General features: G+C 44.5%; 1 protein-coding gene across 1 annotated transcript; it reads right to left on the bottom strand.

The window, feature by feature from the left end:
* Positions 1-883: 883 nt before the first annotated feature.
* Positions 884-22,919, bottom strand: kcnj19a (potassium inwardly rectifying channel subfamily J member 19a). Its single transcript, XM_057347102.1, has 3 exons — positions 21,906-22,919; positions 5,600-5,816; positions 884-2,018 (listed from the first exon to the last, which is right to left on the bottom strand). Exons 1-3 carry the CDS (start codon positions 22,572-22,574, stop codon positions 1,372-1,374), a joined length of 1,533 nt encoding a protein of 510 aa, XP_057203085.1. The 5' UTR covers positions 22,575-22,919; the 3' UTR covers positions 884-1,371.
* Between the last annotated feature and the right edge of the window lie 623 nt (positions 22,920-23,542).

The following is a 23,542-nucleotide window of genomic DNA, read 5'->3' as shown; positions in this document are numbered from 1 at the left end:
GAGTAGAGACCTGCTCTCCCAAGTGGGGGGAACAAACGGGCATGCCCGGCCCGAGCTGTGGGACCTGCATGTATGGCCTCTCGACGGGCGCCTCCCTCCCGAGAGGAGTTTTGACAACTATAACCGAGGCTAGAGCTCCTTCCACAAGGCGCCTATACTCACAAAAATGGGCTATCTTCATCGGCTGATGCGAAACGAGGAACATAGATCCATTAAGCTGTGAGATGGTTCACATTCTGTCTTTCTGCAAGAGTTGCTGGATGGCGGCCGTGCCCCCTCCGCCCTCAAAGTCTACACGGTGGCAATAGCGGCGAATTATGCCCCCATAGATCCCATAGTTCCCTGAGATAACGGGAACGAGCATTGCGTAGCAGGCCGTGCTACAGTGTTACGCAGCGAGTCTTTACATCGCACTTCAGTTGAAAAATGGTACTGAACTGCCGTTCGGCCTAAACTTATACAGGGTGAGCGGTACCATCTAAAATGGCAGGCCCAAACGCCATTGGTCTGTGATTTCCACAGACGTTAACCAATAGGCTTCAGTAGCGGATAAAACTGGAGTTTTCCCATAGAGTTATGCTAAACGCAATGCTTGTTCCCGTCATCTCAGGGAACCGGGGTTACGTGAGTAACCTTATCGTTTTGTGTTCAAACGATGGAAGTCAAATGGGGGGCAGTGTTGTTTGGTTATCAACATTCTTCAAAATATCTTCTTTTGTGTTCTGCATAAGAATGAAAGTCATACATGTTTGGAAGAACATAAGTGTGAACAAATAATGATAGAATTGTCATTTTTGGGTGAACTATCCCTTTAAGACATAAAAGATTTCAAATACACAAGCTCCCTAAAGCAAGTCCAAAAAACGGACACTATTTTACGGCTTAATAAATAGTTTATTTATTGTAACTAGTGATAACAGAGGGTTGTGTGATACGCAAGTAATGATGAGAAGTAGGCATGCAGATATTATAGAATTTTTGACATTTCTAAATGTACGTGTGCACGAGACACACTGCACTGCGTGATCATATAGTCACCAGTAAACTGCTAAAGAATTAAAATCACTGTACTTCCAGTTGGAGTTTGTGCTTTCTGACAAAAACAAAGAGACAATGACAAAACAACTAACTAAATTCCATCTCTCATCCTTTCTAATAGTTTTCTAACTCCTAAATTTTCATTCATTGTGCAGTAAGCAAAGTTCATTCTTGACATTCCACCTTTCCCCACAAAAGTCCTCATTCAACTTCAAACAAAATATGAGCTTTCTGTCCTAATCTGGGAATAGCCGTCCGTGCTCCTTTTGGCCATTGTCAATAAACACTGAAACTGGTCTCAGATTAGCAGAAAGTTCCAAATGCACTTCTAGGTTAGCGATCAGCATTCATCCTCCGTAATTTGGCAGGCAGGTTATCCTCCGGTCGTCCGCCAATGGAGGTCATAGGCGTATGTGGAAGAGCGTAAGAGTGCGTTACCGCTGGAGTTGGAGGCAGACTCCTCTGGTGAAGGTCTCCGGTGGACATGGCCAAAGGCTGAAACCCCACCTTGAGGGCTTTGAGGTGGAATCGTGCCTCTACGTCACCCTGCCCTGGACTGGAGCTGAGGCGCTGAAGTTTAAGAGGAAGGTCTCCTGTGCTCGAAGCTTTTTCCGATTGCTGAGAGCTGAGACGCAACACCCTCCTCTGCAGATCTTTGCCGGATGAACTCATTTTCTGGAGTTTACTGGGTAGTTTGCAAGAAGCGCTACCGCTTCCTGGACCCGCCCCTTCCTCACCTGCTTCCAGGCAGTCCATGGAGAACACATGCTCGCGGTTCGGAGTCATCATTGGAGAGGGTAGTGAAGATTTTTCTTCGTATTCTTTGACGCTGTAGGGTGGCGTAGGCACCTCGAAGGTGCTGTGGAACTGGGAGTAGTCCACCCTGAAGAAGCCCTCCTCCAGAGACATGACAGGCAGGAAACGGTGACCCCACAACACCTCATCTTCTGTATATGAGGTACGAGCCTGACATGTCATGCCTGTGGAGAGACGGCATATATTAAACAAGCATTACAATAGAGAAGAAAGATTTGTGGTCGAAATGTGATTCACATAAGAAGGCCTTTATTGTCAGGTTAGCCTGAATGTGACCATGAAAATGATTTACAGTGTGCCATTCCTCCAAGAATCTGATTTACAGACACTCTGTATATAATGTGTGTGAGAAGGTCATGCGAGGCAGAATTTAAGACTCCTGCAGCCATAATTTAACCAGAGCGCCATTCAGTGACTGATAAGCATCATTCAGAATGAAACACAATCTGCGCTTCAATACAAATTAAAAACATCAATAGACCAATCAGCACATGTATGGTTCTCTGAAAATAATTTTTTGTTGTTGTTTTACAAGGAGGATTTTGTCATAGTTATGATGAAAAACCTAATAATAAAATCAGAGAAGTGAAAATATATTTAAATGTATGTTGTACACTTATTCATGATAAAATAGGCTATTGCTTACACATGGATACTTATTAAAAGGTGAAGAACCACCAGTATGAGTTTTATGTGAGCGATTTTATTCAGAAATTTTATTAATGGACTTCTCCTGGCAAGATCTTGGATTTCTTCTATTAAAATGAAAGAACTTTTATAATTTAATTTTTATTTAATCATTATTTATTTTACATTGTTATAAGCATTGTTGAGTTGTTGTGTATATTGAGATTTGTAAAAAAATGAAAAATTGTGAAAAATTTGTATAAAACAGAAACAACACACACAAAAAAAACACTCCCTATAAGGTTGTGCTGGATGATTTCACAGCCTTAATGGTACGACGTGCTGTCGGCATACATAATTAAGGTCCGTCTGTGATTCTCCTTATTGCTCTGTTTAATCAAAATCAATAGATCAGCTATTGTATCGATTCTGATTAAACCGAGCCGCATACTTCTCCACTTCTACATGGATTTACTTCATTACATGCATTTCGATCCTGTGAGCTCTATAAGTTTAATGATATGACTATAATTAAAGCTATAATTCAGTAAGTACCTGCTCACTGCTGCTGTGCCCCTATAGGGCTCTGCAGTCGTGCAAGATGTAGCTAATCATCCAAACCCTGTGTAACATATCCTTAAAAGAATATGGAGCCATGTCTTTTTACAATGATTAACTTGACATTTCTTTGTCCAGGGTTTCAGTGGATCAATAAGCACTTATGAGTACATGACAGAATAGGTCCCAGCCTGCAGGGAGGCTGACTGTTTTAAACCTCTGTGTGCGTGTTTGCCTTGTTATTGACCTGATAAGAAATGCACATGAATGAATGATAGAATGAATAAATGAATATAGACCACATCCGAAGACGTAAACAACTCTGGTGGAGAAGAACTTTGTTTTGTTTTGTTTTCTCACACTGCACAAACGTTTTAACAAAATACAACCAACACAACAATTATAACTAAATCTGTCATGGAATACGTGGGAAGAACCCAAATGCAGGCAGGCGTGAAGGGGTTAACACATCAGACTTTAATATAAAGGGCGATACAAAGAAAAAACCCACAAGGGGGGACAAACACAATAACCAAAGACTTTACAAAAGACAAAAGAAAAACTTCCCGCAATGGGGCAAAACAGAACTAAGGCAAAACTAAACTCACTTTAGGGGAACAGACATCAAGACGAGGACGCGAACACGAGGCTATACAAAACACAGGCACATAAGCACAAGGTACAGGTACATACACAGAGAAGAACCATATACAATACACGAGCACAGGACAAAGAAACATGAGGACATTTATAGGAGAAACAAACAAAGTATAATTACACAGGGCAGGTGGGAAACATTAGACACGGCAGGGAAGCAATACATGAAACGAGAGGGGCGGGGCCAATGACAAGACACGAGAAAGCACATGAGATGTCAAAACATAAACAACTCATGGCTTTCTCCCATAAAACCTAAGGGCTCCGTCCCGATCCTGCCACATGACTAGAAATACAGAACCAAGAATGCAGGACCGTGACAAAATCAAAATGTTAAAAGATATCTTTAAGATTTACTACGTATGTAAGATTAAAAATGCTCTGATATGTTCTATAACTGTGTGTTTTGGCCATCACTGGTTTAACACCTGAATGATGAGCTTTGCTGGCACAAAGACACTTTGCGATGCTCCATCTCTTCTGGTCTCCATCCTCTTTCTTAGAGCAAGAAACAGAAAACAAATTGCAAGGCTCCCTGGTGTTTTATGAATATTACCATTTTATTAAAGGAAACAACCAACCCATACAGCATAACATTAAATAACCTGTTTTCCCCCAGGAAAGGATAGATACTGGAAGAAAGGTGATAAAAATAACTAACTAATTTTGAATCAAATTTGAATGTTGTTTCTCTCGAAAGGTTTTGTGGGTGGTTGCCTGAGTGATGCTACAGGCCAGGGTTTCTAAGGTTTTCAGATGGATTTAATTGCAATGCTGTGTGGTTTCTATCTGGTTGTTTACTGGCCCAAATCAAGAGAGAATATCACAGGTCATACACAAGCAAAAATTAGGCAAGAGAATAAATCAAATTATATTACTGTCTGTGTGTATGGAGACCGAATCTCATTTTAGCATACATGAAAAAGAAATTTCCTTTCTTCTCCTGTCCTCAAAAGAAAATTCCACCCTGCTTTTCACTCAGATACTTCCTCACAATACTTGCCTCCATTAAGAATACCAGGAACAGATCAAACTCATAGAGATTTGAAGTTCAAGTACCAAGCTGACAAGACACATATTATATACTGGGCACTTTTAAAAGCATGGTCTGATCATTAAATCAGAATTCCACTCTTTTACAATGTACTAGTTACCTCTGCTGCCCTGACTATACATCCATTCGGCTTTGAGGACAGTAATTACAGTTTACGAGATAAAAATGAATGGAGAGAAAGTTGAAATGTTCAGTCTGGTCAGATTAATGGAGGAACACAATGAACACATTGACTGGAGGGATGAGATCGATGTTGTAGTGAAAGACCAATATTAAACCAGTAGTACATACAAATTAACATTTGTGACAATACGGTCTCAAATCAAGTTTAAAGACTTGCCTGAGGAGTACAGTTATTATACTTGTTATTTGTTTTCTGTCTATTCATGATTTAATCTTTTTCAGATGAACTCACCCGTAAATGGCATATGAAAGCAAAAACGTATATGTTCATTTATGTGTCAGACAGCTGCTTCCTGTCTAAATGGGCATGTGAGTCTGATGTCACAAATTAGTTGGTGGCGGCCGGTAGGGCATGTAACTTTCCCATTTTAAACAATATTTGACTGGACAAAACTGTGAATATGACAATCTTTGTTTTCAGGACTTTTTAAACCCATACCAGGTAAAAATGAATCATATGAACTTGTAGAAGTCCATTAACTTATAGGGGTAGTTTACCCTAAAACTTTTGTCATCATCAGGTTTGAAATGACAAGAAGGTGAGTATGTGATTACAGCATTTTCATTTTATGCTAAACTATCCCTTTAACAATCTAAAATACAGAGACTAAAAAACATAATTCTGATTTCATGGGTCTATAAGCAAAAATGGAAGATCCAACCTACCCGTTGTCTCCACGATGCCCTCCAAGATGACGACGATCTCAAACTGCTCATTCATGAGTGAGTGCTGGGACAGGTCGAAGAAAGGGCTCTTGGGATTGATCTCATGGCAGATGGTGAGGGGAGAGACCAGGAAGAGCTGGTCAGCACCTGTCCCAAACCCCACGTCCAGTTCACACTGATCCAGTGGCAGGAACTCGCCCTCTGGGGTCTGACGAGACTGCAGAGAAACATTGAAATCATCAGCACCATTATCATCACTCGGTTAATTATCATCATCAATTTTACATGGAAAATCACAAATTTTAGACAATGTGTCTGATATTCAAGAATCTGAAAAATAGACCATCGAGGTACAACAAAGTGTTGGTGGAACTGAAAAGAAAAATGAATGCATCTATATTTACATTTTTGTCTGTTATAAATTGAACATCATGACAAATTGAACATGTTATCATACATTAAATTAGGGTTGCCAAGTCCATAGTTTTCCCACTGAATTGGGCTACAAAGTTGTGTGTAATGCATAACAGGGTCTTTTACCTACACTGTAAAAACATTCTGTATAAATTACAGTATTGCTGGCAGCAGTTTGCCAGTAACTTACTGTAGATTTACATTAATGTAATTTACTGGCAACAGTTTGTTCAAAGATATGTTTAATGTTCATTTATCTTTGAACAAACTGTTGCCAGTAGATAAATATAAATTTACAGTAAGTTACTGGCAACTACTACAGCAAAAACAATTACAGTGTACTGACATTTTTTGAGTTGTATTAGGGATGGGGTTGCTGAGCGATTTTTGTCATGCAAATCGAGCAATTTTTTTAGTGTGCTAGGGGAATATCACTCAGCAAGAAAGTGCAGAGAGAGTTTCTGCAGCAGGCAAAGAGTGAATGTGAAATTCTGACAAGCGTGAATGCTCGAAACAGTGAAATGAAACAGACAGAAAGAACAGAGAAGAGGATGGCGTGAGATAAGAAAATGCCTACAAAGCATCATCATGTCATTCAAGCCTTGATTTCAGTCTTTTCAGAGAGCGGGTAAAATGTAAGATCTGGTGATTTACAGCGAGATGTCAAACCAAAGAAGAGAATAGCACTCTAATCTAAGATTAATGCTGTTCTACAGTGCGCCACCTAGTGAAGAGTTTCTGCATGTGCATGTGTGTGGAAAGGAAGGTTATGGGGCAACACGCACAAATGATCTCCTTCACAGTGTTATTCTGAAGACAATGTGAAAGAATTTCTCAGATATTTAGCTAGTTCTTGGATATCCTTTCTCTTTTTAGTGTCTGTAAAAGCATCCCTAAGGGGCCCTACAGCTGCAGACCAGCCTCATGTGATGTAAACCAACAACCGTTTGTAAATAGGTCCATTACCTAAAACAATGTATATGAATATTCATGTAATGTGTATGCTGACGTTCCTAGGTGAGTTTGAAGTTGCAGGGAGCTCTGTATCACTCGTACATGTGGTGCAACCAAGCAGAAAAATTTAATAGTCCTCACACAGACACAGTATGACATTTCATTTCTCTCTGTCACACCATTATTCTTTCATATTTTCATTCCTTGTCTTTGACCATCTCTTACAAAAAGAAATTGAATTGTCTAACGCTGATTTTGTCCTAAAAGTAAAATTAGATTCTAGGGTGAATGTAAAAAAACGTATTAAACCTCTTTTTACTCATAAACAAACAAACACTTTACACATACGTTCGCTTCTGCAAGCATTTCCGACTCAAGAGATGGAGTATAAACATACTTTTGAGATCACACTATCCCACCCCCCCAAACACACACAGATACACAACCTTCACCCACACATAGGTTCTGGAGCATCTCCACAAACTCTCTTTCAACCCACAAGAAACACTTCCACGGCGAAGTCTCATCACACCAGGCATACACACCTATATACACTACAGAATTCCCCTCTGTCACGATTTGGTGGAGACAGAACCCAAGTGCAGGCAGTGAAAGGGTTAAACAAAGATTTATAGTAAATATAAAAGGGAAACAAAAACCCACGATGGGAAAACACTATATAAATCAAAACAAGAGAACAAACCAAATAATAATTCCACAATGACAGGGCACGGGAAACAGGAACAGGGTAATCCAAATCACCAGGGAGGGTAACGCAGGGCGAGACTATATACAACAATGAACCGACAAGGACTGGGAATAAAGACAGGATTTATAAAGGGGAAAACTAACGAAGGATAATAGGACAGGGATGGTGAAGGACAGGTGACAAGACTTAACATAATGGAAACTGGCGGGAAGATGATTGGAACAGGTGAGGGAGATCAAACACTGATGGGAGACTAACGGAGAAACAAGGGGGCAGAGCTAAACGAAAGACAGGAGGACACGCGGCGAAATGTCAAAACCGCCACGTGTCTCCACACAAGACAAAACACACACACACACAAGACATGGTACTGTCACAACCCTGTCCACAAGACACGAAAACTCCGAATAGGAAGGACAGGACCCTGACAGTACCCCCACTTCAAGGGCCGAACGGCCCAAGGGGAAAAAATTCAGCGGGACAAGATAGACAAAAACGAAGACAGACACCATACAGACAGAACAGAACATACTAGGGGCAGGGCTGACAGAACTACGAAGTGGTTGGGGTTAGACAATAAGAAAAATATTAACGGGGAGGGAGGGGGGAAACGGGCTGGAAGAAACGGGGAACACTAAACTGGGGTGGGACAGGGGGATGTTTCTTAGGGCGGGGGCTTGGGAGGGGCAGGACGGGAAGGGACAGACATGGCTGGGGAAGACTGGGACAATAACGGCTGGAGGCCGGCTGGAAGGGACAGGATGCCGGCTGGACTGCCGGCTGAAGCACCGGACTGGACGCCGGAAACACCGGACTGGACGCCGGCTGGAAGACTGGCTGGGATGCCGGCTGGGACGCCGGACTGGACACCGGACTGGATGCCGGCTGCACCACCGGCTGGGACACCGGCTGCACCTGACGGGACGCCGGCTGGAAGGCCGGCTGGACGGGACTGGAGGCCGGCTGGACGGGACTGGACACCGGCTGGACTGCCGGCTGAAGCACCGGACTGGACGCCGGAAACACCGGACTGGATGCCGGACTGGACGCCGGCTGGAAGACTGGCTGGGACGCCGGCCTGGACACCGGACTGGACGCCGGCTGCATCGCCGGCTGGATAACCGGCTGGATAACCGGCAGTGCTGGTTTCCGTGCCTCCCTCCGTTTCCTCTTCTTTTTCAGCCGAACCACCCGTCTGGTGGTCGGCTAGAGGAAGGAGGTGAAGGGCACGACTGGCTCAGGGTTGGAGGCCTCTGATGAGGACCCCCAAGACTCTTGCCTCCCCCTCTTGCCACCGAGGCTGGCTGGGGGTGGAGAGGTGGCTGTAGAGGGTGAGGAGGATGGCTTTGCGAACCTCACCATCCCAGTGGTCAGAACCCGGTCCTCCGGGATGGAATCCAGGTGGGAACGGGAGGAGTCCTGGGGGCCGCTGCAAGAGAGATCCTTTAGCAGATCCTGGAAAGACCCCCGGATCATCCTCTCCCGTTCCTCCAGCTTAAGGAAATAAGCGTTCAACATGACCTCTGGGAGAAAGCCCCGCCTAGCCACCGATGCTCGGGCATAATCATCCAGGGTCCGATCGCCCTGAGGAGGAAAAGGGCCGTTGCCCTTCTGGACATCGGTGGTGGTTGACTGCCACCGAGTCCGGGACGAGTTGCTGCCTGCTGGGTTCATTTTGGGTCGGTTCATTCTGTCACGATTTGGTGGAGACAGAACCCAAGTGCAGGCAGTGAAAGGGTTAAACAAAGATTTATAGTAAATATAAAAGGGAAACAAAAACCCACGATGGGAAAACACGATATAAATCGAAACAAGAGAACAAACCAAATAATAAGTCCACAATGACAGGGCACGGGAAACAGGAACAGGGTAATCCAAAACACCAGGGAGGGTAACGCAGGGCGAGACTAGATACAACAATGACCCGACAAGGACTGGGAATAAAGACAGGACTTATAAATGGGAAAACTAATGAAGGATAATAGGACAGGGATGGTGAAGGACAGGTGACAAGACTTAACATAATGGAAACTGGCGGGAAGATGATTGGAACAGGTGAGGGAGATCAAACACTGATGGGAGACTAACGGAGAAACAAGGGGGCGGAGCTAAACGAAAGACAGGAGGACACGCGGCGAAATGTCACAACAAACCGCCACGTGTCTCCACACAAGACAAAACATACACACAAGACATGGTACTGTCACGACCCTGTCCACAAGACACGAAAACTCCGAATAGGAAGGACAGGACCCTGACACCCTCACACACACACATCCTGGCCAAAAACTCTTCATGCCTACTGCTTCAAATTTAGCAGCACTTCGGTGCTCCATCTCTCACTGTACTTCCATCTACAGTAGTCTTGCCTGAATATGCTGGATAACTTTGCCATCTCTATTATTTTATACTTGCTGGACACTGAGCTGAAGCTATTCACATTAAAATGTATTCAAAAAATGACATTGTTACTAAGCGTTTTGTCTTGTTTTTAGTCAAAATATCAAAAACTTCTTAAATCAATATACAATTACTTGACAAGAAAAGTGACCTAAGATATTTAGTCTTGTTATATGAAAAATAATGTAATAATTAAGTAAGTTTATGGTAAAAACAAGCCAAGTCTCTTTTTAAGGAGAAAAATATAAAAAAACAAGCCAAAAAAATCTGCCAATGGGGTGAGAAAAATAAACTTGAATTTAGTTTGACCTTTTTCTCAAGTACCTAATTCAAGTTGATTTTTCTCAGCCCATTGGCAGATTTTTTTGGCTTGTTTTTTTATATTTTTCTCCTTAAAAAGAGACTAAATATCTTAGGTCACGTTTCTTGTCAAGAAAGTGCATCTTGATTTAAGAATGTTTAGATATTTGTAGTGCAAAACAAGACAAAAACACTTAGTAAGAATGTCATTTTTTGCAATGGCGAGACACTGAGAGTGATATTCAGTCATTCAAGCGTATGTGAACTGTCATCACATTGGAAAAAGCTGGCCATCATAGAAGCAGTCACCTCCTTTTCAAAGCTCTCAACATACCGTTGACTGTTGCTCTGATGTTTGGTTGCCGCATGCATGGGCACACACGTTCCATAACCCACAGTTCAGAAGCACATGAAATAAACAACTATTTAGTTCATTTGAGTAAGATGCTAAGTGATGAAATGCTAGCATAATGATCACTTTCAAATAGTAATATTAATGCTGATTGATTTATGTTAAGCAAAAGGCAAGAACGTCTTAAGAATTCAGTGTCTGTCCACTTTTAAAGCACATGTAAGGCAGTAAATGAAAAGCATTTTTAAAAAGAGTACTATAAGTAAATGCAGTATTAAAGCTTTTATTCAAAAAGCCATTGTCGTGTCTCAGGTTCTGCTAGTCGAACATATTAAATAATGAAAAAAAATAAAAAAATGCAAGAGGTTCCTTTTAGGCGTACAATCAATTTTGAAGAAAAGTTGCCCAGCATGATAAAAAAATATGTGTGTGTGTTCAGTAGCCATTATGGAGTTGAATGGAAGATTAGATTTCCAGTCAAATAGGATTTCAAGCAAATCAATACGCTTCTCAGTCGACTACACGGGTGTCCCATTAAAGCAAATGCAATCTTTTGTTTTGTCTGTATAGTTTAAATCAACAATTTTCCTAAACATGCAAGCATACTGTATGTGCTTTGTACACTAAAGAGACACCCGATCAAACCTGTCATTCTTTCCCTTATCTTTCAACAAGGAGGAAGAGGATGAGCGATGGACAGAAGAGAAGAGAAACAGTAGGAGGTGGATCGAAACTGCAGCAGGTATACCAGCAGCCATCATTTGACTCACTCATATGCATGGCTGAATAAAAGCTGGGATTTCACAGCTTTCCTTTTAACAGTGGCTCTGACAGTACAGCTGAGGGGAGGGATGGAGTTACAGGCAATACATGTGACTCATTTTTTACACATATTTTACGCTGTTAATAAGGTGCCACTACAACTATAATTTAACTTTAAGAAGGAGGACCAGTGGAATCAGAATGATTAATCAGAATAGAATAGAATACATGATTATTATATATATTAACATGCTGTCCACTTCACATTTCACACACTGCCAGCCCTACACACACACACACACATGTTAGGTTTCTATACATTGTGGGGACTTTCCACAGATGTAATGATTTTTATACTGTACAAACTACATATTTTTACCAAAACCTTACCATCACAGAAAACATTCTGAATTTTTAGATTTTCAAATAAACCTCATTTAGTATGTTTAATAATCCATTTGAATTGAGACTTTTACTATCATTGTGGGGACATCTGAAACCCACAATGTATAAAACCAAAAACAAGAACACATACACACACGCACGCACGCACGCACACACACACACACACACACACACACACACACACACACACACACGCAATACACACATATTTATACAAAGGTATCAGAGCATTCTTGTGTGGGGTCTGAAGTTAGCTGTGCATGAACATTGTAAGTAATTCAAAGCGTTTGTATTCAAAACATATATGTCATGTGTGAATTATATACAAAAAAACTTTACAAAGACAAACACAGTCAAAAGAAACATTACAGCATGAAGACCTTTACACACTACACACCCACACAAGACGCTGAGTTACAAATAATCATTATTCGTCCCTCTGTCTGAATCTTACCATTTGTGTCATGATGTCATGTTTGTTTTTTCCTGATTATTATATCAGTACATCGTTATTTTGTTTGGAAAAGAGTGTGATAGTTATCGTCACTTGGCGAGAGCTGTCTTTGTCTCAGACACACTACACGAGCAGAACACTACTTCAAATTATGACAGATAATCTTTTTGTTACTACAAAAAACAGAGATGACAATGATGTGTAATTTGAAAATCTTGTAATTTATGTTGATTCATGGCACCGGTGTTTGTCACCTCTTCTACTCGTCTGTGCTGTTGTAAAATGTTGAGGCTGTCTAACTGCTTGCAATGTTTGATCTTACTCAGTGCTTTAAAATACAACATTCTGCGTTGAATTTACAGTAAAAGTGCATGGTGAATTCCATGTAAGGGGACCCGAGGTGTATGTGGATAGAAATAGCTCATTCTAATGTACAGTATTAAAAACATAACACTTCATTATGTGAGGTCTTTTAATGAAGACATAGTTATGTGTATTATATTGTTTTTCTGTCAATAGATCCTCCCAGAAAATTACACACTGTACGTTTAAGGCTTACATATTCATACTAAAAAGCCACAAAACTTTGATTTTGATATCACAGGGACTTTAAGCGTTAATATAATCTGTCACCCACTCAACCTTCAGTACAAGCTGACTCCTGACTGTCTCCTGTAATGTAATTATCAGCAATTGACTCATTCATCACTGCACACATGACTGTCCCGTACGGCAAACATATGTTCCCTTTCTGTCGGTCTCTCGACGTTGTGTCGAACCGACAGATTGGGGTTCGTCTTGAGAACCTATCATCTTCTAAATATTTTGAAAAGGCCAATGAAAATTGGCGAATGAAATTTGCATGCCGGACTCCTCCTCGGATGTCCGGGTATAAAGGACCTTCTAAAGGGAAGCCGGCATGCTCATTCATTCACGTTTGTTCTTCAGAGCCTGTGCATCTGATGAGCGACACAGCGATCTTCCGTGATCAATATTCTGCTGGAATCTATGACGTGGTGCAGCGGATGGTCCCTTCCTGCAGTGACTTTCCCCTGGGCGTCTCGGCAGTTCCGGAGGTGGTCGAGCAAAATTCCTTTTCTAAAAGAGCAAATTTCTCCAGCGTGGCTTGTCCCGCTGTTCTCATGGGTGCAACACACTCATCGAGGAGGGGGACGGACACAGTGTCTGTTCCAGTACGCTGGGGCAGACGTTGTGGATACGTCCTGCCCGCACTGCGGGCGGTTGACGATTCAGACGTTGCGTCACGGGTGGCTGTGTTCATGGCTCCAAGCCGCGCCCGCCCCCAGTGCCGTGTTTACTGGAAGTGCATGAGGAACTTAGTAAGACCTGGTACACCCCCTTTCCGGCACGTTCACATCAAACAAGTTCTGTCACCCTCTCTCCCCTCGAGGGTGAGGCAGCTAGAGGATACGTCGATGTCCCCCAGGTGGAGTATGCGCGGTGCACTCGTGCCTTCAGGTGGCAGGGGGGCTCGACCTAGACTCCCGTCCAAAGCATGGAGGGTCTCGGCATCTCCAGTGTCGAGAACTTACATTGCTGCGGGCCAAGCTGCCTCCTCTCTCCACGCTATGGCTCCTGCCAGGCCAAGGCGTTGAGAGAGCTCCACGAGGGTAAGACCGACCTAGTGCTTATGCAGGAAGTCCGCGCTGCCACCGACCTCACTCTATGGGTGACCAAGGTGACCGCGCGGGCCCTGGGTCGGACGATATCCACACTTGTGGTCCATGAGAAACTCCTCTGGCCAAACCTTGCGCAGATGAGTAACGCCGAGAAGGTCCGCTTTCTCGACGCACCCGTCTCGCAAGGGGGGGGCTGGTTGGTGATTCTGTCGACCCGCAGTCCTCGACAGTAAAGAAGCAGACAGAGGATATCAAGTATATCCTCCCGCGCCACGACTCAGCCGCCTCAGCCGTCGAGTCCCGTGCACCGTCTACTTCCCAGAAGCCCTGGTCCTCTTCGATGCCCTCCGGTTCTGGCGGCCCCACTCAGGCGGCCCCCGGAAGAGACATCGAGGAGGAGACCATCACCCCGTCAGCAGCTGCGGCAAAAGCAGCGGCCCTCGTGGGAAGACACCGGGGAGATCGAGAATACCATCGGGCCCGACCCCGGCCATTCCACGCTGGGTGGTCGGTCCGGGACGCCTGCCCCGTCCCCAACGGCCACACTCGCTTAAGAGTTCTCTCTCTCTGGGTGCGTATCACAGCCGCTCTCACCCCAAACCGTCACGGTGGCTACGGGATACGATCCGTCTCGGCTACGCGATACAACTTACCAGACGCCCGCTCGAGTTCGGGACATCCTCTTACCTCAGTCAGAGGCAAGGATGTTCCCGTGCTTCGGGCCAGGGTCACCACCCCTCTGGCAAGCGATCGTGCTCGTCCCTCTGGCCGAGATGTTCAACGGGTTCTGCAGCCCGTACTTCATCGTCCCCAAAGAAGGGGGTTGCTAGATCTGCGTACCCTGAACAGGCACCTACTCAACCTGCCGTTCAGGATGCTCACGCAGAAGCGCATTTTGGCGTCTACCAGACGTCAAGATTGGTTCATGGCAATCGACCTGAAGGACGCTTACTGTCATGTCTCGCTTTCGGGCGGGCGTATCAGTACAGAGTCCTCCGTTTCGGTCTGTCCCTGTCCCCACGAGTCTTCACGAAGACCGTGGAAGCTGCCCTCACTCCCCTCGGGGAGAGAGGTGTGTGGGTACTAACTATCTCGACGACTGGCTCATCTGGGCACACTCATGAGATCTGTTGTGTACACACATGGACCTGGTGCTCAGGCACCTAGATCGGTTGGGACCTCAGGTCAACCGAGAAAAGAGCAAGCTCTCCCCTGTGCAGAGCATCCTCTTTCTCTGTAGGGAACTCGACTCTGTCTCCATGACAGCGTGACTGATAGAGCACGCTCAGTCAGTGTTGAACTGCCTTAAACACTTCAGGCAGTCAGCGGTCCCCCTGAAACTTTCAGAGGCTCCTGGGTACATGGCATCCTCGGTGGGGGTGGTCCCCCTCGGGTCGATGCACATGCGACCGCTCCAACACTGGCTACAGAGACGGGTTCCCTGGAGAGCGTGGCACACCGGCAGCAGGCGTATGGTCATCACGCCTTTCTGCCGACGCACCCTGACCCCTGGTCTTCAATGACCTTCTTGCGGACAGGGTCCCCCTAGGGCAGGGGCAATGCGTTTCGTGGTGATGACGGTTGCCTCCCTGCAGGGTTGTGGTGCCGTGTGCAACGGGCACGCAGTGTCAGGGCGGTGGACGGGCCCCCGCCTGCGTTGGCATTTCAACTAAAGAGGTGGCAACCTCTCGTGCAGGGCATGCACGTGCTGTTACGGCAGGACAGCACAGCTGCCGTGGCGTTATTAATGGTCAGGGTGGCATTCGCTGACGGCAGCTAACACGACTCGCCCGACGCCTCCTCATCTGGAGTCAGCAGGTGATCAGCTCCCTGCAAGCCACACACATCCCAGGCGACCTGAACCAGACAGCCGACACACTCTCTCGTCAGTCGACGCCTCGCGGAAAGTGGCGACTCCATCCCCGCTCAGTCCAGCTCATATGGGAGCAGTTCGGCCAGGCGCAGGTGGACCTGTTGCCTCCCTGGACTCCTCCCATTTCCGCTTTGGTACTCCCTGACCGAGGGACCCCTCGGCACGGATACCCTAGCGCACAGCTGGCCGCAGGGTAAGCGGAAGTACACCTTCCCCCCAGTAGCCTCATTGCACAGGTCTTGTGCAAGGCCAGGGAAGAGGAGCATCAAGTGGTACTAGTTAGTCCCTATTGACCTAACCGGACTTGGTTCTCGGAGCTAAGGCTCTTGACAACAACTCCCCCCTGGCCGCTCCCCCTGGCGAAGGACCTGCTTTCCCAGGGGAAGGGGCATGTTACGGCATCCCAGGCAGACCCCTGGAACCTCCATGTCTGGACGGGATGAGGAGATCCTGAGTGGCCCACCCCCGGTGGTTGGGACATCACTCAGGCTAGGGCCTCGGCCACTAGGCAGCTATACGCCCATAAGTGGTGCCTCTTCTCTTCCTGGTGCTCTTCTCGGTGAGAAGACCCATGGAGTTGCTCGATCGGGAACAGGTTGTCCCTTCCTCAGGAGAGACTGGAGAGTAACCTCTCCCCCCTCCACACTGGGAGTGTATGTAGCCGCTACGGCCGCTCATCACGACCAAGTTGCTGGGAAGCCTCTGGGACAGCACGACCTGGTCATTAGGTTCCTAATGGGCACGAGAAGGCTACCGCCTTGTCCGTGCTCCGTACCCTCTTACGACCTAGGCGGCAGGCCTCAAGAGGCCCCCCCTTCGAGCCCCTCGGAGCTGCCGCTCTTTCTCACCTCACGATAAAGACGGCTCTCCTGATGGCGCTCACCTCCAAGAGGGTAGGGGACCTACAAGCACCCTCCGTGTCCACAGATTGCCAAGAACTCAGCCCGGTGATTCTCACGTTATCCTGAGACCCCGGCCCGGATACGTGCCCAAAGTTCCCACCACTACCCTAGAGACCAGGTGGTGAACCTGCAGGCGCTCCCCACTGGGGAGGAAGACCCAACCCCTTCCGTGTTGTGTCCAGTACGCGCACTGCGCCTCTACTTGGACCGCACGCAGAGCTTCAGAAGCTCTGAGCAGCTCTTTGTCTGTTTTGGGGGTCAGTAGAAGGGGAGGACTGTCTCCAAACAGAGGCTGGCGCACTGGATCGTGGATGCCATCGCTACGGCATACCGATCTCAAGATCACCCCTGCCCGTTAGGAGGGAGGGCACACTCCACTCGGGGTGTAGCCTCCTTATGGGCACTGGCTCAGGGCGCCTCTCTGGCAGACATCTGCAGAGCTGGCGTTTGGGCTACGCCCAACACCTTCGTGAGGTTCTACAACCTACGTGTGGAACCGGTGTCAGCCCGCGTCCTGCAGGGCAACATGTAGGACCGGCAGCCGGTAGGGCGTACGCCTGCGAAAGCCCTTCCCCCTTCCTTAGGTGGGTCAGCGGCTAATTCCGCCTCCCTTCTTTCCCCACTGGGTAAAGAACAGGCATTCCATCCACAACTAAGCACCTTCCTGGGGGCAGGCTGGGCAGAGCAGCCCTGCCCCCTTAGGCCGGGGAACAGTTGAGCCATCTACATATCTCTAACCGGATCTAGTGCTCCAGACGTGGTAACCCCCCCTCCGTGGGCGGTTCCGTCTGATGTATCCTCATGAATGGTTCCCACCTCGGCAACCCATGACCTCCCTAGGTGGACTTCCACCTTGCGGTTAACTCCTTCAGTCCGCACATTTTCCCATGAGTTCTCCCCTGATGGTGAGACCATGCGGTGTCTCCACTAATTCCTCCCTATGGTAGGTAGTGGTCTCTGTAGCGTTTTTCCCCCAGGGGGGAATAATGCTTATCCAGTGGCCCTTACGGTGCCGGGCGGCTTCTCGCTGTTAGAGAATTAAGGCCTCCGCCCGTGACGGCCGGTGGCAGGGGCTTCCCACCTTTTCGAAAAAGCTCTGGGACCCCCTACCTCTCCACTGGACGGTTACAATTTCACGCTAGCGCTCACGTCTGACTCGCCCAGGCCAGTCAGCATCGCTCCGCTAGAGATTGTGACGCGGCTCAGCGCTGTGGCGTTTTCTATAGGAACCCCAATCTGTCGGTTCGACACAACGTCGAGAGACCGACAGAAAGGGAACGTCTTGGTTACTTATGTAACCTCAGTTCCCTGATGGAGGGAACGAGACGTTGTGTCCTTTATGCCACAACGCTGGCCGACCACTGATGCTCTCAGGCTCCTCAGACCAAACGGTGAACGAATGAGCATGCCGGCTTCCCTTTATACCCGGACATCCGGGGAGGAGTCCGGCATACAAATTTCATTCTCCAATTTTCATTGGCCTTTTCAAAATACTCAGAAGATGATAGGTTCTCAAGACAAACCCCAATCTGTCGGTTCGACACAACGTCTCGTTCCCTCCATCAGGGAACTGAGGTTACATACGTAACCAAGATGTTCACCCTGTAAAATAAGATCAAACTAATACAGCTAAACTGCAACATGGAAACACATTCTCCTATGCATGAGGTTGTTTGACAGTTGCCGGTTTGATATCAATTATGTGTGTGTGTGTATGTGAACGTGTATGTGTGTGTGTGCATGCGTGCGTGTGTGTGTGTGTGTGTGTGTGTGTGTGTGTGTGTGAGTGTCTGTCTGTGCGTGCAGACAGGAAGGTTGAGCTGGATATTGTATGTGGGGTTTCCATTCCAAAGGGCAATTACATCACTCAATACATTTACTTCATTTGTATTTACAGCAACCTTATTAGAAAATCTGAATATGACCAGGTCTTGATTAAATCATAATATTCTTGTGTCATGTAAACACAGTCACCCCTCTCCATTGCTCCCAAATGGAAATGTATTCCTGTGTCAGCCAGATTCCCAATGTCTCTGTCGATCACTCTTTTATTGTATTTTCTCTTTGTTTTATCCCTTATGATAATGATTTCAGCTTCCTTTCATCTCTCTGCTCTTTTCATGTTCTTTTTCGATTCTCTCAACACTCTCCCTGCAATCTCTGTACAGAAGTAGAGACACTGACTCCCTGGATTATGTAAGAGAAAGGTGATCGTTACTATGTTACTATTTCATTTGTTCGGAACTGAAGGAAAAATAACTGAAATATTTGATGAATATAATGCTGAAAAAAAATCATAGTGACATTTTGTTCAAATTAGTTGATATGGTAGACAGAAACTGTAACAAGCAATGGAAAATAAAGTAAGAGATAGTGTGGGGCCAAGTGAAATATCCCTGTTTGCATTTTGTAAGGAAATATATGATGAACGATGATAGGGTCAGTCTGGTGCGAATCTATGCAATTGCACCTTCAGGAGATGCTGTGAATCTTATCATATCCAGTCGGATACTGAAGCAGATTCCAGGGTACTTTGGGAGATTCTGATTTATACAAACTTAAAATAAAAAGACTTAAAATAAAAATAATAGGATTGTCAAAATAATACAATTAGTGTCAAAAGATTATAATTACTGCTATTAATTTTTGTTGTGTGGTTTTTATAGCGAACACCTTAACCCATTAATTTTAATGTTTACTGTAATTCTAAATACACAATCAACATTGTAGCAACAATTTTGTTTTCAGTTTTGTGTATCGGCCATGACGTCATCTGAAAAAGGTGACAGGTCTGACACATTCCCAGTATGTTAGTGTGTGTGTGTGTGTGTGTGGGGGTGACTGAATCTAAATGACTTGATTTACAGGTTAAGGCAGCTTAAACCAAAAATTGGCAGCATGGGGGGCAAGCAAAGGGGAGGACAGATAAAGTTCATATATCATTAAAACACATACAGAGCAATGCAACCAGTAACTGAGACTGTCACTCACAGTAGGAGAGTACATCTGTTCCAGTCACACAACCACACTCATACACAAGATATCCCCAAGTGTATAGTAGCCTCCAACAGTTATTGTGTAGACACAGTGGGAGATAACTGCCTGACATCCTCTGATTTTAAAATAATATTGGCACTAGAACACCACTAGCTATAACTACAATAACAATACTTTATTTTTACATAATTAATATTATTATATTGAGTATTTAAACAATAATGATTAAGTATGTAACTAATTCATTTATTTTTATATTATTACATAATTTAAAATGGTTTTATATAATTATATTATTATTATAGATTTTTTAATATATGATATTATATACATTAGGTACATCTTTGGTGTTCTGGCTGAGGGTTCTTTACAGAAAAAACCACTGTCTGCATAAGTAGCCCTGGAGCGCAATGAGAAATACTGATTAGAACCAAGGTAGGGGTTATGACAGAAAAAGAAATAGAGATAGAGCAAGAGTGAGAGAATGCTTCTTTCCAATTTATCTTTACACTCTTCATCACAGCCATTCCCCAATTTTCCGGCTTTTTTGATTTTTCTAAAAATCCAATTCTGTTTTGTTTGAGTTCGCTCACGCTTATTATCACGCTAATATCTTGTAAACCTCTCACTAACTTACCCAGCCTTCTTTGTTTACCCTTTCTCATGCTTTATCCTCTTCATATTCTCTCACAGAGAGAAAACGTGAGCTTAACCTGACAGTCTGGCTTATTAAGTCTGACACCATTGACCAAAAGCTTTTAATCAATCACTGCATTCACTTGGCACTGGATAAATAAATCCTGTGAAAGATTTTTGAGTGGGTTTGCAAAGTAATTAACCAACATTGTTGAAGAGTACTCACATTTTTAAACGGATGACTGTGATGCTATGGAACAACAGATAGACAAACACACACGCACGCGTACACACAGTAGAATTATGAAGCTTGAAGTGTACAGAGTGCAGATATGGATTAACAGTCTTGTTATGTAATCATATTCTTCTAGAAAAACCTTTGAAAAGAAGTACTGCTCTCCCCCCTTTACCATAAAAACATTTGTTAAAAAGTCTGGAGCATTTTCATGAGGATGTGTAAGATGCTGTCTGAGGCTGTAGCCCACTAAAATCCCCTTTCACAAGTGTGCAAATGCAGATTTTCTGGCATTTCCATGTATTTGACCTTAGCTTCAGCAGGAGTCTTAGAGAGGCTTATGAACTCAAACCCCAGAGCAATTGTTTTTCTCTTCTCATTTTGGCACAAACCAGCTAAAACCAGCAGCCACTTACAGTTTTACATCACTGACATGAAACCGTCTTCAGTGCAGGGCTGTTTAAATCACTGGTTACAAAGAAACAGATGTTAGACAGTTACCGATCTGTTGGTCTTTTAAACAAATGCATTGTCATCGGATTGTTTTTCTGTTGTGATGATGGCTGTCCATGTCAGGATTACAAAATAACACTTTATCCCGTTGCATGTAATGAATAATGAGTTGTGAAAGAGGTACCCAAATTCAGAGTAGCATATCGGTCCTGCTAAATAATATTTCACAGCTCCCCTGATTGTCACTAATGCTCAGAAAATCAAGAGAACAGAATATTTCTCAAGGAAAAGAGCAGCCATTTCATCCTAACTACCAGTACACACTCGGTGAACAATACTTCCAAGAACTGAAGGCATCTAGTTTTTTTTAACATAAACCAAAAGTATAATTATCTTTACACTGACGTACACAACAACATTATAACAGAATGAAGATATGAAAGACTTGTTGAAAAGTATGGTGAAAAGTTTATTCATTTGTAAAGTTTTTTTTAAAAACCTTAAGTGTTTGATATTTCTGCTATACAGTGGCATACCTAGTAGCAATAAATAAAATTTAAATTAGCTTTTAATGCTTTTTCACTATATTGAAGCTTTTCCTGGCTATGGGTCACTAAAATGTAACTTTAAATGAATGCTTTTAATGCAATTGGATGATTTTAAAAGATGCCAAAATCTCTTATTCATGCAAAGTCGTATAAAATTTGCATAAAATTGTTTCCAACTTTGTTTACATGGTTGTAGTGTTGTGATAATTGTGAGTTAACTAAAGGTCAGTACATGCCCGAGTGGGTGCGCACGTGTATGTGTGTGTTTTCACCTTTATGAGTTTACACCTGATTTGCGCGGACACCATATGGCTGTTCCTCAGATTGCCCACGCGGAACATTAAGCAGAGTTTTCCGTCTCGCTGTGAGATCACCGCGTCCTGACTGAACATAAGCGTCTCTGCGCGTTTCTTGGGCTGAGACATCTTAATGAACATACAGCCGATGAGGAACGCGTCCACTATTGAACCCAGCAAAGATTGGAATAGAAACAGAATGATGCCCTCAGGGCACTTCTCGGTTATATAGCGGTAACCGTACCCAATGGTCGCCTCGGTTTCAATAAAAAAGAGGAACGCTGACGGGAAGTTGTAAACATTGGCGACGCACGGAGTGTAGGAAGCGTCGTGGCCATGATTTAGGTCCCCTCTTATATATGCAATGATCCACCACATTGAGGCCATGACCAGCCAGGCGATGGTGTATGTGAGAATGAAAATTAGAAGGTTCCAGCGCCACTTCAAGTCCACCAGCGTAGTGAACAGGTCCGATAAATAACGACTGGTCTCTCCGATGAGGTTCCCGTGCTGCACGTTACAGCGGCCGTTCTTCTCCACAAAGCGTTGGCGCTTCTTCTTCACCGGCGCGCTGGGGAAAGTTGCGCCTCTGTTCGTGTTCACCACTTGATAATCTTCTCCAAATTTACGCCTAAGCGCAGCCATCACTTTAGCACATTTGTTTGATCAAACAAGTACTTTTTAATGTAAAAATGCAACTCACTTTCTCTGTAGCATAGCTTTTTTTTCAGAAGTAAACTACGCAAGGCACTGTGTACTATAGCTCTCTCGTCTTTCTCTCAACTTTTTCCTCAAATACAGAGTGAAGCTAAATTGTAAAATGTACTCAGGTATGACCTGACAGTGCACGCCTTCTATTATATTGCTTTACAGTACCTGTCAATACGCATCTATTTCTTACTATACCATTCTCCTGGTCGGCTGATGTTCTCCGCGCCAGGTCCGCTGGACGTCCACGTGGAGCTCGCGGGTTGTTCTCTGTGCACTCACTGCTCCCCTTCACATAATAATGCATGAACAGGAGAAAAAGAGAGAGAGGGTGGGTGTGAAAGACGGTGGGAGGAGGGGGTTTGTGAGAGAAATACTATTTTCTAGAGACGAGTGGAGAGGTGGAGTGCGCGCGCGCGTGTTTAAATTAAATATCCTACTGAATAATAGTCATAATGAAAATGTTAAAATGCAAAATATGGTTCGGTTTAACTGGTCTAAATTATGAGTAGGTCAACCATAAATAGAAAGACCGAATAGGTACTATACTGTATATGAATAAACATTTATTGTGTAAGACATTTCCAGTCAAATGCTGAAATATTGCTCACTCGACTACATACCATTAAAACTTTTTTTCGTCAGTATAGTATGTGAGTTAACCACGCGCTTACAAAAGAAAACAAAGAACACAAAAATTACGGTTTTAATTTCCCTTAAAAACTTAATGCGTCTGTGCATTGACTTAATCAAATGAACAGCGCCATCTGTTGACTATAATCCGTGAGCACACTTTATCCAACGTAACTGACCTGACTGTAAAATTAAGGATTGATAAATTGTTATTAAGGGATAGTTCACTCATGAAAATGATATCATTTACTAACCCTCATGTCATCGTTCTA

This window comes from Triplophysa rosa, linkage group LG11 (assembly GCF_024868665.1).
Source record: "Triplophysa rosa linkage group LG11, Trosa_1v2, whole genome shotgun sequence".
NCBI lineage: Eukaryota > Metazoa > Chordata > Actinopteri > Cypriniformes > Nemacheilidae > Triplophysa > Triplophysa rosa.
The sequence above is the reverse complement of the archived record's forward strand: the minus strand, read 5'-3'. Positions and strand labels throughout refer to the sequence as shown.